This window comes from Cyclopterus lumpus, chromosome 7, assembly GCF_009769545.1.
Source record: "Cyclopterus lumpus isolate fCycLum1 chromosome 7, fCycLum1.pri, whole genome shotgun sequence".
NCBI lineage: Eukaryota > Metazoa > Chordata > Actinopteri > Perciformes > Cyclopteridae > Cyclopterus > Cyclopterus lumpus.
Genome location: NC_046972.1, coordinates 4,485,578 through 4,503,038, shown reverse-complemented (window position 1 = coordinate 4,503,038; position 17,461 = coordinate 4,485,578). Strand labels below are relative to the sequence as shown.

Sequence of the window (17,461 nt, the reverse complement as noted above, 5' to 3'; positions counted from 1 at the left end):
GGAAAGAAACCACAAAGTCGGACAGGAGATCTAGCCCGTCTCCACTTAGACCACTTTGCGTTGTGCAATGGTGGATCCCGCTCTTTCCGGCGGTGTGGTCTTCATAACCTGTATACAAACCACCTAGACCACACTTATGATAAAGGCCACCATGGAACATAGCCCCTTAATGTGGACCTGGACATCTTCAGGTCACAGCATGTTTGTTTTCCTAGACCTAGACTATCCCTCGGAAAGCGATGGTCAAGCAACTGATGAGGTCTTTGTTGTTTTGTTTTTGTTATTACTTGTACAGAAAAGGGACACTTTACTTTGTGTCAAACAACCCAAATAGGACAGGGTAATAAACCAGCACAGACATATTATGCCATTCATTCTTAGGAAGTAGCATCGATGTGAATCCAAAATGGTTGATGGCCACAACTGTCAATCATTAACGGTATATCCAGTACCATCTTGGATTCCCCAAACAGAAGTAGTCATGCCCGAGCAGAGGGTGGCAGTAGAGAGTGGAGCCCACCAGTAGCACAAAGGGACGAAGAAGAAGCCCCCCATCACCTGAATCCAGTCTCCTAAAGCCCTATTTTGTATTTCTCGGTGCTTGTTTTTGGTTTGTCCTCAAGTTCTTACATAATGTATCCCTTGTTTATTTTTCCAGAAAAGTTTCCTTATGTATATATGACTGCCTCCAACCTTTTAAAAAAAATAAGACTTATTCAATGATTTTGACAACCTGCATATGGATTCAACTTCTTCTTTTGGGCAAGAAGAACGTAACAATAGTGACTGTAGTCATATATTACATATATAACATTTATAATATTGGTTTTGCATTGACACCATTCTGTTCATTTGAAATAGAAGGTCCTCCTAAACAGATCAGAATGGTCCGTATTCAAATCCGATATGAAGCTGTGTGCATGGAAAAAAAAATCAATTGTGTGCAAGCATGAAGTGTTAAAAACAACAACAACAACAACAACAACAACAACATAGAACCAACTTCACCGCGGTGTGTTTTCCTTTAACAGAATCCGACGTAACGTGACGCAGATGCCTCCATCCACGCACCCGTGTGCCCTCCTCACGCGGCAGCAGCCACTCTTGCGTCCCCCTCCCCTGGCCCAGCCCACCTACCTCTCCTCTTCTCCTCCCCTTCTCCCCTTGTCCCCCCGGGTGTGTGAGCCAGGCACACCGCTCCATCCAGCGGAGCTCTCGGCGAAGAACCTGCAGGGACACGATGCACCCCGATGGATCCGCGGCAGGACGAACGGCGTTCCGGGAAAAGGGGTCGCAGGTAAGCGAGGCCGGAGCGGGCCGCGGCACTGGAGCGATCCCCGTCAAGGAAATATGATGTCAATATGACACTAATGGTGCACATATGCAAATATGAGGAGGAAACTTGAGCCGAGACTATATCCCGCGAGGGCTCGAGCTTGCTCTCCGCCGTCTGTTTGTGTTGGTGCCGCTGATGGAGGGATGCTGCGCAGTGCGCTCCGCCAGATGTTTACGCGTCTTGTGTCCCCCTGTGGTGCGCCCATGTTGGAGCCGCACGGCCGGCCTTTTCTTTTCTTTTCTTTTTTTGGGGGTGGGGGTGGCGACAGATCGATGCGGTAACATGACAGCTGTATAATGGTATTTTTTTTCTGGTTGGATAGAAACGTTGCCCGACTCTGCTTGCCCCCCCCCCTCCCTTATCTCTCTCTCTCTCCCCAGAGAAACGGCTCACTGTGTCTTAAAGCCAGAGTCAGAAGTGACATCCATGTTTGCAGGCGGAGAAGTCGTGACGAGTTGCCCCGCGCTGCAGTTTGACCTTGCAGCATTTCTTGTGTTGATAAGAACGCAGGTCCCACCTGGCGGATACAGAGGAACAGCGCTTTTTTGTTGTGCATGGTTTTGAAATGTTACCACTGAATTACTGAAATATCAAAATGTTGCAGTTTCCAAGAGGCTGCATTGGGGTTAGCTCCGCCGTCATTGACTTTACTAGCATGTTGTTCCTTAATGCACACACCGAAATGAAGGGATGGAGGTTGTTTCGTCAGATCCTCCTGAGTAACCTTGGCACAAAAACACAAGTTACTGACTGACTGTTCTCGTAATCTTATCCTCCTATACAGCAAAAAGAAAAGCTCAAATATTGTCTGAATTAAGCATTGGGATACGGCGAAGTGCACCACAATTGAAGCAGCCAGCCCAAAGGGTTCAAAAAGGCTCCTCGCCCCATTCAAGACACCCAGAAAAAAAGAGGTGCTTTGTGGTCCTTTGTCCTATATTTGTCATCATTTTGCATCTCTTTTTTTGTTGTTGTTTTGATCTCTTTGGCCCCCTTTCCCCTGAGGCCTGTTCAGAAATCCACCATGCTATAATATGAACCAGTGTTTATGTATAAGCCCACATGCTCTCTGCTCAGTGTCAGAGATGCAAAGGTGTGGAGGGGCAGAAATGCGACGTCCCTCGGCCGTGGAGGGACGAGGCTCCGCTGGTGTGTACTGTCCCGGGTCACTTTTGACCTTTGCAGCGTGGCCATCTTACAAGCAGCTGGCTCCTCCGTCGCCATGGTGACATGACGATGATGTTAATGTAACTCCACAGTAGTGGGCTCACAGGGCGAGACGCAGGAGTTTATTTCAGGTCTTTTATTGTGCAAAAGCTCCACATTCTCCTGCTTGTTGTTGTTGTTGTTTGTTTTCTTTTGCGTCGACGCGTGTGTCGTGATCCGTCTCCACTGAACTGTTGATTGTAATGCTAATCACGCCATTAAACTCCCCGGATGTTCGTGCTACAGGGGAGGAAACGACATTTCCATGCAAGTGGATTTGCCTTCCTGTGTGGCGTTTCCATAGTTTCCTCCAGGTGCTCCGGTCTACCGCAGACTCCACAGACATCTGGTGAACGCTCACCGTAATCACCACAGGTGTGATAGTTGTCTGTCTCTAAAGCCCTTTCTCACTGGACATAAAAGGAAAAAAAACTATCATTTTGCTGTTGTCTTTAGTGGGAAACATTACAATCGACATTCAATCCCCCGGACCAATGACCCTGCAGTGGTCACAGGTATTCATTGGCTCCAGCTCCGACCAGCAGGGATGAAGACATGAAGACATTAATGGCGCCATTCTATGACCACTATGACCAACTCTTTGTCATCTCAGCCTCAGTTTCTGTCCGTCTCTGCCCGAGCGGCGTTCGGACATCTTTCCAAATTAGTTGGCACCGAGTTTAAAAAGAGAAATTAAATAAGTGACCGTGGCCTCTATGCTGCATTCTACTATCTACTAACTCTGTTTTCCCACGTGCTCGTGACTTTGAACGTGCCGTGGAAAATAATGTGTAAACATATAGGTTACAACAGCTTTAAGCTTTCCTCCCATTTAAACACAAATCTCTGCCACATTCAATACTTTAATGTTAATGTTAACGGGTCACTCGTGTGACTTTAGTGTCCGTGAGCTCGTTGTTTTGGCTCCACAGTCCACGACCTACCTAATGACGTGATTGTGAAATATTGATTTCCTGCTTTCCTCGATGCTCTTTTCTCGTCTTGCCTCTGAGAAAAATAGTTCAGACTATTATATTAGCATGATCACTGGCTTGGTTTTAATTGCTGCCGCTTGGCCCACTAATGAATCTGACAAGGATGATATTTTGAGCATTTGACCTGATTTTTAAGAAGCACCTAAGAAACGCATTTTTCTCAGATCTTACAGCCAAATGGGGGCTAAATGTTGTTCAAATCCAGCGAGACCACGTGTGGGAAAACTGTAAAAAAATTAATCCTTTTGCTGGGCTTAATGTCAAACAATTTAACAAGAAAATCTAGACTAAAAAACCCTTGTTAGTAACGGAAGCTCCAGTGTCCTCCTCCCCCTTTTCTCCGTCAGCCTCTGCAGCTGTAGTTTTAGTGCTGTGCTCTGCAGGATCTTAGCTAAGCTCGTCTGCATCTGCTGCAGCAGCAGGGTGACTCTGCAGGATTGACCCGATCTGGGAAAACACAAAGTCACTGCTCTTCACCGAATGTTGTTCCCCTCCTGCGGTTTGATGAGCACATGATGAATATGCTTTTCTCTCTTCCTGAACTACATGCACGTCCACGAAGCAACAGCTTGAAGGGAAGAGGAGCCACTGACTGTGTTGGCTCTCCAGTCGGCTGTCGCGGTTTGGATAGTGGAGGAGCCACTCCGGTGGCTTTCACAACAGGCAGAGGAGTTGTGGTGAAGGCTGCATACACCATCGGGAAGCGCTCAAAAGCAGAGTGGCCTAGCGTGAGGGTGTCTATGTGCGTGAGTTCTTACCGGACGCCGGCGCCAGGGCTTGTTGTGCAAGCGTGCGTGTCAGAGGCGGGCGTGTCACATCACGGATCAGTACCCAAAAAAAAGAGTACATTTAACTTTTAGAGATGCCTGGTGCCTTTTTTTGACGCCGATTCTAATTGTCGATCCTTGATGGTCCGTATTGGCTTGAGATACAAATGCCTTTGTTTTCATTATAGCAGCTGGTCAACCGCTCTGAAGTCAGTGTAGACCATAGATCGTCATATAAACACAATTCAAATGATTAGGATATAAAAGGTAATACTTTTGTGGATTGAAACAAATCTTTCCATTAGTAGTTATATGTTATAAGGTAGTGTAAACAGGTCTTACTTCTCAAATATCTATGTATGTTGTCGTGAAAACATCTCCTTCAAACAACTGGACTTATTGAAGTGTCTCAGAACACCACATTTTACGAGATTACACATCATGATAACGTTATAATCGACCTTCGGCCGATACTCATTTTCACTTGACAGAGCCTGAACGCATCACAATTGATCGTTAACAATGTGACATTATCAGAGACTAGAAAAGTATGAACGCTGATGTCCTGTTCCTGGTCCGTGTGTGTTGTATTGTTTTCTAAAACACAAGAAGCCTTTCCAACCACAGAGAGAGCATCACATACAGTAGACGGGGCTTTTATCTCTACCTTACTGCCCTTTGTGTTTGATTTGAAACAGAGTCCCACGTGGCTCGCTGTGGACTACAGGGACGAACCTGGCAACCGCTAACAAACAAACGGGGTCTTCAACAAAGGCTTCAAAGCTTTTTCTTTGGTTTTAATGATCTAATGTCGAGAGCTTTCATGACAGAAAATGTAATTTTCCCAATTATACTTTTCCCCTCCACTTGTTCTTGCACATTTGTGAGTATGTATAGCACCTAGAGTACTCTCAATATGTTCTAATAGAAGCTGCTGACTGCAACATGCACAGGTGAGAGAATGAGTCATCATCATCATCATTATCGTCATCATCTTCACCACCAAGTCGGATAGAGACACTTTGTCCTGAAGAGATGCAGCGCTTCATCCAGCCCAATATGTATTATTCAGCTCAAATGAAAGCTTCTCCGCTTATGGAGTTGAGGACATTGTGTACGGGAATGGAAAGGAGCTTGCGGTACCAGTTTAATTAGCTAACAGTTCTCATGATAAAGGAACTTAGGTTGGATGCCACAACTTAATTTATTATGCGAGCTAATTAAGAGGTCATCCAGTCATGATCCAAGAGAGATCATTAGGTTTTCATCCATCTAGACCTGGATACTAATACATAATAATACAGGTCAGTTAAAAAATTACAGTTCTTTGCAAAAACACAGAAACCACTTAACTTTCAAAGCATTGCTCATATGACTTTCCGATAACAAACAACTTTTAATCGTTCTTTATGGCAATGAATATACAGTTATTTTGGATACAGAGCCACCCTGACAACAACTATAGCTTAGCATGTGTTGCTTACAGACAATGACAGTGAGTTCTCCTCTTTCTGGCAAACTGTTCCTTAACATAATGCACACTATTATCACATAATGCACTATATTTTTATGCAGGTTAGATTATAATGGAAAACACACATGGCGGTGCACATGAACACACTGTTACACAAAAGTGTAAACAATGACTGGTGACAGCCAACTGTCAGCAAGGTACACGATGACAGGTCCCCACAGTACGCCGACTCGGCACAATGTTGAGCTCGGCATGACGCAACAAGAACACATGATGCACTCACGAGTGTTGGGAGAGGACCAGAGGGGCTTTGAACGAGCACACAAACTGAGTTTGTCGGACGTAAATGTACAAAATATTGCAGCGTGAGCTCGTAGAAATGCCCCAAATGGGCACAGCATTCCATGTAATGTGTAAAATAACATGCACGGAAACTATTTAGCGTTGGGTTTTAGGAAAAACATACTTGTTGGGTTTAAGATAAGTATGCAAACTAAACTAAATACATAAACACGTCACACTTTTTGTGAGACTGGGCTGTCTAGGAAGCTCCTGAGCGGATTGAGTCACACCGTCACACACACACACACACATATACACTCCCCCTTCCTTCCCCACCCTGTCCAACCTATGTGCACCCTGTGAGTTACATTACCACTGCAGTGGGCTCTGTCCGGAGCCTCATTAGCCCTTTCTTTACACGTGTCCTGTACAGGGGCTTGAGATGTACAGAAATTAGTCACGGTCATATCACCATAGAATGCACGGACACACTGCCTTTCATAAGAGAAACGTGTGTGTGTGTGTGTGTGTGTGTGTGTGTGTGTGTGTGTGTGTGTGCGTGTGTGAGTGATAGAGATATACGGTGCTGTCCATCCTCTGCCAATCTCATAACCCTTCCTCATCTACTCATCTTTCTCCACATTCTCACCTTCACAAGGTCCGGGGACACAGGCTTCCTCTTCCTCCTCTTCATCTCATTGGCTTCTTCTTCCTCCTCTTCATCTCATTGGCTTCCTCTTCCTCCTCTTCATCTCATTGGCTTCCTCTTCCTTCTCCTCATCTCATTGGCTTCCTCTTCCTCCTCCTCATCTCATTGGCTTCCTCTTCCTGGCTCCTCATCTCATTGGCTTCCTCTTCCTCCTCCTCATCTCATGGCTTCTTTCTCCCCCTCGCTCGGCCATTATCTCTTTTCTCCACCTCTGCCCGTTGGCTGGGCACGGTGTTGCGTAACAGGCCTAACTTAATGAATCCTGTATGACGTGTTCTGATTGGGTTTCATCGGTTGCGACAGCAGCCAGAGCCGGAGAGCCACTGTGAAGAGTCCACTTGGAAAACCTCAATCCATTGAAGGAAAAAAAAAAGATAATCCAATCGTATGATATCTGTTACAGTAGATGATAAATATTCACGCACTGTTTTTCCAAGTCATGCTTTTGCCATGTGTACATTGAATCTGGTCATAAATGGACGTAGACATTCCCTGTAGCTTTCATCTAAACTGTACCAGCAGCCGAATAATGTCTTAAGGAGAGTCCCCATTCATGTTCCCTGCTGCCTTTGTTTCCTCTTCATCTCTTTGACTCACTATGGACATACTTTGTTACATAATCTTATTATAAACTGATTAAGCAGATTGATATCTGACTGAAACTAAAAGGCTTTTTAGGCTTTTCATGTGTGTGTCTCCATGCATATTAATGCAAGAGGCCTGTACTAGGAGGCGGAGCTTTGACCCAGTGTGACATCTGCAGAAAATGGGGGGGAAAACATATTTCTTCTTTAAAAGTGGTCAAATTGTTATAAATCCACTGGACTCTGATGAATATCCCAGAGAATACATAATTAACTTCACTTAAACTAAATAAACACTGTGAATTCACACACACTCAAAATGACTGATTACTGAAATATTCGCAACGCGTTTGGTGTGAACGCAGCATAACAATTATTTAAAAATGAAATCAAAAGAAATAAACATGTTAAAACAACACATATATACCTGTTTCCACTGTGCCTGTGAGGAGCAGAGGCAGCAGCTGGCATGGGTTGCTGGTTACTTTGTACAAACTATGAATATTTGATAATTCATACAAACACCACCGTATTGTTGGTGTTTGTTGTCAACTGCTTATGGAGAGCAGAGCAATTCAGATGTGGATAAGGTTATACATTAATTAAAATCCTGTTAATACTATACAGCCACCTGGCTGGAGAGTGTTGCAGCAGGAAGGTGACTTTGCATTTACACACACACACACACACACACACACACACACACAGACACCTGGCACTCAAGAGCCCACTGAGTTGTGTGTGTGATGTATTATTGATGTGAATAATCCTCCTCTCTTCCTTCCGTCTCTCACTCTCATCATGCCGCTCTATCTCACCGCCAACATCGCAGCTGGGACAGCAACATAATGGTGGGGCGCGCTTTGTTGGGTCACTGAATGGGATAAAGATTCAATGTTTATGTCCTCGTCTACTTGCATCCAGACAGCCAAGTGCGTGTGTGTGTGTGTGTGTGTGTGTGTGTGTGTGTGTGTGTGTGTGTGTGTCTGAGAGGCAAACGGGTCCTCTCACATGGATAAAGTTAGTCCTCACGTATAGATCCGGATGCAAATCTCAGTTCCCTTTGCTCACTTCTGCCTCTCTAACCGGGATTCGGCCTGATGATGGTGATGATGAGGATGATGATGATGGTGATGATGAGGATGATGATGATGGTGATGATGAGGATGATGAGTCGGCAAAACTCATCCCCTATTTTGTGTGTGTGTGCGTGTGCGTGTGTGTGCGTGTGCGTGTGCGTGTGCGTGTGCGTGTGTTTGTGTGTGTGTGTGTGCGTGTGCGTGTGCGTGTGTGTGTGTCCCTCCAGGCTCTCAGTGTTGTGCTGAACAACAGAGGGACAAAGTGAGGACGGAGGACGCTGAAGGTCGTCTGGACTCATGTCTGCGCCTGCTCCAGCCAATCGGAGGTCTGCGTTGGGCTCTCGCCGGTAGGTGGCCAATGAGGACCCCTTACCTGCTTTGTGATGCCAGTGTTGGGGGGTGTCTCATGTTTCATTTGAAAAGGACTCCTGTCTCTACCAGTCTGAAAAGGGAAGCCAGTGCAGGCGTGCCTTAAACTTGCAAAGAGAAGTCTGATTGAATAAGAAACTTCTTTATTAACTTGATTTATTAACTCATTACATTGTAAACACGAGTTCGTGGTCTTAATCTCTAGTTTTAAGATGTCTGTCTGTTCTGGGAGATGACCATGTTTTCATCTTTAACCCTTTCACTGTGTGTTTTCAGTTCAAAGAAATTATAATTGTCACATTGAGATATGCCTCACAGTCCACTGAATCTTTTGCACGATCTATGCTCAATGCAGCTATAACACAACCCAGGTTCTGCACTTGAACAGAACAATAACTACATTTTAAAAGGTTTATGAGTTCCAGCCCTTTACTTAATTAAAAATATCTTCAAAAGTTTGGCAGATAACCATTTATAAGAAAAAACGTTGGGTCGCGTGGTTGTGAAAAATGTCTTTGGCTAGTGTTTCTCACCTGCCACCAGGACGCTTTGTCTTTTTAACTAATAAAGTTATTAACATTACTAACGAAGACAAATGCACTCAGAAAAGTGCAGATGAGTCGGGGATCGGACCAGTAGGAACATGGGAGGAAAATAGCATTAAAGTTATTACAAAGTGTTTTCTTTAAAGTCATAAAAGTATAGTATGATGATAAAAGTAGTAGTTTAGTATGTTGAAATAAATTCATCAACAAAGTCATAAAAAGCCAAGTTATAGTTAGTGAAATAACAAACAAACAAAACAAAGATTTACAACTTAAAGTCTCCCGTAACAGGTGCCATATTAGGAAGTGCTCTCTCTCTTCCTCCCTCTTTTATGCCAATTTGTTTCTGTACTTGTTTTCCTTTCGCTCTCATGGTCCTGATGGTGGAGCTGTGGTACCAGTGAATAAACTAGGCGATGTCAGCCACCTCTTTCACACCGAAGTGAACAGCCAGTTCACTGCAACCTGGGATCAGTTTATTGACTATATTTATGTGTTTTCTCCTCCAGCTAATGGACAGCCGTGGCCTGTTTAATGGACACTGGTCGAAGCCATGTAATTGAGGTGTTGTTGTTCTTATTGATAACTTGTTCCACATCAATTAGGCCACTTTGCAATGAAAATGTTGCAATAAAGTTGTGTACAGAATGTAAGTGTTCTACCTCGTGTTCACAATATTGTTGCACCTGTGGCCCAGTTGTACACAGTCACTACTTTAATAATATGGAGAGCCTATTTGGCTGGTGATCTGAAGAATCACTGCCTGTAAGAAGACATCAATAATACTTTGTTGCAACACTAATTGTGTGTCATGTGATTTGTAGGTGTTTAAGTGATAAATCCTCCTAACTCTGAAGCCAAGAGGTCATAGTAGTGGTCGTGGTACGTCTGTACGTAGCTGCAGACAGTTCAACCCGTTGCTGTGGTGTCCTCCCCCCTCTCTCGTCTCCTTTCCTCAGATTCAACCCTCTGAAGGCGCTGCAGCCCAAACGCCGCTTGCAGCAAATACTGTCGTCCTCGCCCGTCCCGGTGCCAAAGCCGGCGTCTGGGTCGGGGGCGGCCGCGCCGGCGGTGGTGGCGGCGGCAGCGGCAGCGGTGGCCATTCCTGTGCCCGCGCCCCCTGCGTGAGACACCCTTCAGTTACAGTCTCAAAGAGCATGCGCAGTAGCTGTAGCCGTTGCTCCGGCATGCATTGTAGCCACTAAAACAAGACCAAGCACACGGGCAACGTTGATGCTACCTGTCTCACGTTGATGCTACCTGTACGTTGATGCTACCTGTACATTGATGCTACCTGTCTCACGTTGATGCTACCTGTACGTTGATGCTACCTGTACATTGATGCTACCTGTCTCACGTTGATGCTACCTGTCTCACTCGGACACGGTTTATTTACTTGAACAATAACACTGAGATCCCAACTGGAGCTCTCAGTGTTGTGGCATCAACAACAGCAAAAAGCACAAACTTGCGTGCTGTTGTGTCACATCACCTCTGAGTCTATTGATTAAAAAAAACAAAGGAAACCCTGATGTACAGGTGTGCACTTGAAGGCACCAGTGGCATGTACACTTTGGCCACTAGAATTGAAGACGTTGTGTTTAGAGGCTACATGCACAGTAGAAATGGCGCCATTGTGCTGCGGAAGCATCCTGTGATCACGAGTGCGGTTCACCGCAGCCGCTCAATCGCACCATGTCTGTCATCAACACTGTCCACTCCCACAGCGGAGAGGTGGTGAGACACCGGCTTTGCCTGGAATGATAATGTGCATCTTGGTGGATGGATTAAGAAAGAAACAAGTCAGAGATGGTTGATCTCAAATGATTTTGGCGCCTTGGGCAAAGTCTCTGTCTCTACCAGAAACTGACCACAGCGTTAAGGACTATGCCTGTACTCCATTCACCCACAGGCTCCTACGGCCTCCCCACAGCTGCCGCCCACCCCTCACAATCCAGACACGGGTTCCATCCCCAGCAGATGGACCCTATAGACTGTCAGACCTGTTGTTCTGTGTATCCCACAACCCTTCAGGCTTACTGCTTCAGCCGCTTCTGCCCCGTCTTGGCTTTTGTCACATATTGATCTTCAAAAGAACCACAGAGTCGTCAATATCTGGCCTTCTCGCTTATGGTATCACACAGGACACGTTTACTCAGCACAACTCTCCCTAGAAGCTTGGCAAAGTTTGGTTAGGCCAAAACAAAGAAGAAGAAAAAAGTACAGCTTTTCTTCAAGTAGTGAAAATTGCACGCCATAGTGCGAGTGAGTCAAATGTAGTCATCGCACGGTGAACACGTTCCAGCAGGTTGACGTTTACGTATAAAGACACTGAGATTCCAGAGCGGTGGCGTGGAGTTATCGGGTCCTGTGTGAAAGTCCCCCATGGCTGCTCCGAGTGGTCGCGCTTGTCTCCCACCCCCACCCCTCCTCTGTCGAGGCCAGTGATTGGGCAACAGTCAGTTTTAAAGAAACGGGTCATTACAACATTCACTGTGCGTCATACAATATCGCTGATTATCAAACATTTGCAGTATAAGGACAGAATGCCTTGACGGAAGTTGCCCATCACAGATCACCCCTCCTTCTGCCTGCGACCACTGATTATACTGAATACACTGTGATACTCAACAATGAAAATGTGTTTTCTTTACTTTTGTTCAACATGATTTTTTTTGGATGATATATGTGGTCACATGGTGTCTAAGATGATTAGCTGGGCATTTTAGGAAATGTGCTTAGTCACGCTCTTGTGGAGAGTTGAATGAGAAGATCTACACCACGTTAAGTTAGGGGCTACTTAGCTTAGCATCGACTACAGCACCTCCAAAGCTAGGTAATGAGCACAATATGCCACAGAAATGGCGGATGTGTTGGAACTACAAAGGACAAAGTCTTGACATCACATCCATGTTCGCCTCCATTCCACCAGCTTCTGTATCTCAGCATAATCTCCCATTGAGCATTTCTGAAAGACAAACTTGAGTAACTAGTGTACAAACTTCTGCAGTGCTTGGTCTCTCTATCTCAGCCTAGCAGGTTAACCTTTCCCCCTGATCCCAGTCTATATGCTAAGCTAAGCTAATCACATCCTGCCTCTAGCATCACATTGTAATCTGGTCTCGTTGTGCAGGATCAGGTTGTCCATATTCTCGGCTGAGGGGGGAGCAAAGAGCCAGTTATGTTCAGCAGTGGTTAAGCAGTGGATTCCAAGGGTTGGATTGATCTTTATTATTTCACAGCAGCCTAAATCTGACACTATTCTGACAATTGAACTGACCTGTGTGTCCTCAAATAGTCAACCCACAAATTAGCAAAGCGAAACAAAGACTTGTCCTGTCATGTTCCGGCAAGTCTTATGGGATGTATCAAATGTAAGTCTTATGGGATGTATCAAATGTAAGTTGAATTTATGTTTGATCTACGACCCAATGAGGTCCGCAGTGTGCAGAGACGTTTGTGTGAAAGCTTGTTTGGAGCAAGATGCTCTGGATGAAGAGGCTCTTCTGATGAGAGCAGCAGGGGGGCAGCAGCAACCCCATTTGTTCATAACATTTGATCTCTCTCGTTTTAGGATGCAGAGCGCTTGCTCGGCTTTAGTTCTGTGCCAGTAAAAGGCCTCATGGCTGTCTTCACATAGATGTTTGCTTCATCCGTCTAAAGGCAAAGAGAGCAGCCTAAACAATTAAAGCAGAGCAATCTGTCTTCCTTTTTGTAAAGCTTTTAGAGAGCTTCTTCTCTTGGGCCCCATCGGTGTTAGAGTGCTTGTTGATATTTTGCATCTTAAGCTCTCTGAATGACTTCTCCTCACCTCGATAGAGAGCATACATGTGCAGCATGCGTATCATTCTGCTGTGGTCCTCTGCTGTCCTCTGTCATTTAACACCATGTTGTCTCTGCCTGGTCAGGTTTGACTACTGCAGGTTCATAGAGCTAGACTACGTCCCCATGGAGACAGGCTATATGGTCTCAATGCGTCCGACTAAAGGCTATGCATCGACCAAGTCGCCGACGAAAGGATACGCTTCCACCAAGTCTCCGGATCGCCACAGCCGCTCAACGAACTCTCCCTCGACCCCCCGTGCTCGGTCTGTCTTGAGTCCCCTCTTCCCTCACCATCAGTGTTGAGCTTCTGAAGCATGGGAATGATGACATCTTTGGCACTGCTGTGAATGTCTCATGGTGTTACAATAATCCTTATTTCTTTGGAGTTGTAGTTTGGTTTTTCATCTTTGCAGAACACATTTGCTTTGTTAAAAACTGCCCCATCACTGTGTGTCCATGTTTCTAAGCCAGAACTGTTGTCTGTTTAGCTGTTGTAATGTGTCTGTGTGTACAAGTGTTGTTTTGGCATGTTCGTGGACCTGGATTGCTCCATTTGTGGGTTTTCGATCTGTGGTTTTGAGAGATGTCGTGATGGAACAGAATTCTCTGACAACTCGTTGTTTGGAGTTTGGTTTTTGTGGCGTTAATGATCAACATGTCTCCTCTTGCTTTGGACCAGGCGGACACCAGCCGCACCCAGTAACAGAGATCCCCATGGCAACACATCCCTCAGCAGCAGCAGCAACTCAGGCTCTTGTAAAGGCAGCGACTGCAGCCCCACCAAAGGGTAAGACATCAGAAAACCGACTAAGATGCAGAATCCTTGAGGGTCTTTAGGCCGCAGTGGAAACGCAACCAGCAATGGGCTCTTTGTTCCTTGAAAAGTAGTTCCTGGGACTAAAAGTTTGGGGAAACCTGGCTTTGCTCTGTTAGCTGAATGTGTAAATAACTCAAAGTTATCTCACAGTTGGGTAAAATGTTGTTGCAAATACAAAAATAGTCTGGGTATTGTTTGAAACTTATCAGAATTTCCTTTTCCTTCCTCTAGTTTGATTTCACAAAAGAAATGTGATCAACGAATAAATAAACTATGGCTACAAACCTGAGCAGACATTTAATTAATGCTAGCTTTCGCTATTTGGCAGTTTTTGAGAATCAGTGCTACAGATACATTTTGGTTGCGCCCAAAAAAAGTACTGGGGTTCAATACCCAGCCCTACATACTAGAAATATTTTTTTAAATTAATACAGTGTGTTACTGAAGTAAAATCAGTTGTAAAGATCTTTGATTACATGCCCTAGACGTCATCCAAAGTACTCATGTACGGACAACCATGGTATCCGGCCCCCTCCACCAGAGCAGTACCTCACACCCCTGCAGCAGAAAGAGGTGTGTATCCGACACCTGCGGTCCAGGCTAAAGGAAACCATCAACACTCTTCAAGACAGGTGATATACTGAGATAGAAATAAAGTTTCACTATTCGCAAGAGAGTCAGATCTTAAATTGTCTGACTTTTGCTCCCAGGTTCTAATCATAACATAAGCCTAATATCTTGATTCTCATAGTTCTTCCTTTGTCCCCTTTCTCCTCTCAACGTGTCCCCTCTTTAGGGACACAGAGATAGATGAGCTGCGAGGCCAGCTCTACAGGATGCAGGAGGACTGGGTTGAGGAGGAATGTCACCGTGTGGAGGCCCAGCTGGCACTGCAGGATTCGCGCCAGGAGATCCAGCAGCTCAAACAGGCTGTGGACACTGTTCGCTCCAAACTCAGTGATGCAGGCGGGCTAAGTGGCGACGTTGGAGTCCAAAAGTACTTTCAGGACATCAACACTCAGAACCACAAGCTTGAGAACCTTTTGCTCAGCATGGAGCTGGCCCAGGCTGGATTAGCCAAGGAGGGAGAAGCCATACCAGGCAGTCGGACCCGTGTTGGAGGTTCGGCACCAGCATCGGTATCAGGGGAAAGTCCAGGGGGGATACCCAGACCGGTAGGAGGGAGGGGGTCTTGCTCCTGCGACGGTAGCCCAGCCCGGTCGCTGACACGGAGCTCCACCTACACTAAGCTGAGTGATCAGGTGCTCGCGGACCGGAACTGCAATGTCCCAGACTTTCCTTGTCTGTCAGGTGACGGCACCCAGGATAGCGGTTTTATGTGCTGTGGGGACAGCAGCATCCCCAGCCAGGCCGATCTGCTGTTAGAGGCCGCCTTCCTCTCTGAGGAAACAGCAGCTTTACTCAACTCCTACGCACAAACCTTTTCCCAATCTCTGCCCCACTCTCTACCTCAATCTTTGCCTCACACTCTTCCCGACTCTCTGCCCAACTCTCTTCCCCATTCTCTGCCCCATTCTCTGCCCTATTCTCTGGCCCGGTCTCTGCCCCATTCTCTGCCCCATTCTCTGCCCAACTCTCTGCCCCATTCTTTGCCGCACACCTTCTCCCATACCTTACCTCGCTCTTTCCCTCACAATATGTCCCACTCCGTGGCCCACACTATGCCGCACTCCGCCAGCTGTGAGAAGCTGTGCACAGGTGAGCGGCTGGCACCCATTCGCTGTGGTCTCGGTGGAGTGGGTTGTATGAACCATCCCTGCCTGTCCCACCACCACCTCTACCTGCACTCCCTGCGGGAGACAGGCATTCAAACTGAGAGCTGCCCCATCCCTGCAACGGCAGGTTACCCCTCTGATCTGGATACCATTGCGGAGCAACGCACTTTCCGTTCCCAGGCCTGCAGCCCCACCTCCACCTGGATGTCAGATGAGGGGGAGGAGGAGCTGGACTCCATCACGACCACAGCTTCAACAACCACAGCGACGATCATGAGCACGGCCACAGAGCCAATCCCGACCTCCAAAACCCCGCCGGTCCCTCTCTTACCACGGTCTGCTACTGTGGCGTGTTCCATGGAAAGTCCTCTGTGTGGGGAGGAAGAAGAAGTGGAGGGAAGGGGAAAGCAAGAGAATGAGGAGAGAGAGAAGGGAGCTGCAGCAACGGAGCGGCAGGAGGACACAACAGTGATCAGCCTGACAGAAGAAGGGCATCAGACACAAAAGGGCTCAGAGAGAGTCAATGAGGTGGAAGTTCAGGGTGCAGTGGAGGAGGCAGCACCAGATGAGCTGTGCAATTTCACAGAGACTTCAGCAGGGACGTTGGGTGAGCTTAATTTTGTAAAATGCTGTGGAGAAGGCTCACAGGTTGGGACAACACCGGAAAACCTGAGCATGGAAGACGTCGAGTCAGAAGAGTTAAATCCAAGTTGCCAAGGGTTATCACCAGATGTGGAACAGCCTCACACCTCACAGCCAAGGAGATCTACTTCCCATGAGGAGATAGCTGGTGTCGTTATAGTGGAGTTGAATGATGAGGACGATGGTGAAGATGAAACTAAAGAACAAGGCGCCACAGGGGGTGCCACGGCAGAGGCAGGAGATCCATCGAGCTCGGGGACAATTGAGAAAAGCTACTGGAGTCGTCACTTCCTGGTTGATCTTCTGGCAGTGGCCATTCCTGTGGTGCCAACAGTGGCGTGGCTCTGCCGTGGTCCAGTCCGCGGCGGACCGCCCATGTATCATATTGGGTCGCTGCTGCGGGGCTGTTGCACTGTGGCACTGCACTCGCTCCGCAGGGGAGGTGGATTGAGGCATTACCCCGCAGGCGGGGGAAACCTGGGCGGATCGCAGATATAAGAGGGTCTGGGTCCTTAGCTTGTTGGACGATACCTGTAGTATGAGAGGAAGAAGAGGAGGAACTTCCTGTCCTGCATTCCTCATCAAAATGAATATGACTAAGATCTCTGACTGGTGAAGTCGGTTCTGTTTGGTCCTGCTCTTTAATGTCTCTCACCCACTGGTCCTTGCTGTTGCTTCCAAGATGTCCGCTATGTTGAAATGAATGATCTAAGCTTGGATGTTAAACGCTGATTGTTTTCTTTTTAAAATGCAGGGAAATGTTACAGGTGCATTGATTAGTCAACCTACCAGGCTGTCTCAATTTGGACATGTTCTAATGATGTCGGTGAGTGAGTCCATGAAATATGATGTACGTATGTTATAGAATGTGTCTCTGTATAACCAAATGGCCTCGTTGTCTGCAGTGCATGAGCCACACTCTGCACACTGACCTGCGGCAGCGACGAAGGGAAGATCCACCCTAATTCGGATTTCTGAAAACATGGACTTTATATACTACCTAGAAACAATGGTGTAGACAAAGAACTCAGGTTGATTCTAAGGGTAGAACACACAGAAGCAGCGAGGCTGCTGACGCTAACACTTTCCGCTGAT

General features: G+C 46.5%; 1 protein-coding gene across 1 annotated transcript; it reads left to right on the top strand.

Annotated features, from left to right (window-relative positions):
• Positions 1-1,143: 1,143 nt before the first annotated feature.
• snphb (syntaphilin b) lies at positions 1,144-17,235 on the top strand. Its single transcript, XM_034537451.1, has 6 exons — positions 1,144-1,297; positions 8,660-8,779; positions 13,851-13,958; positions 14,474-14,620; positions 14,785-15,092; positions 15,168-17,235. Exons 2-6 carry the CDS (start codon positions 8,730-8,732, stop codon positions 16,862-16,864), a joined length of 2,310 nt encoding a protein of 769 aa, XP_034393342.1. The 5' UTR covers positions 1,144-1,297; positions 8,660-8,729; the 3' UTR covers positions 16,865-17,235.
• Positions 17,236-17,461: the final 226 nt, after the last annotated feature.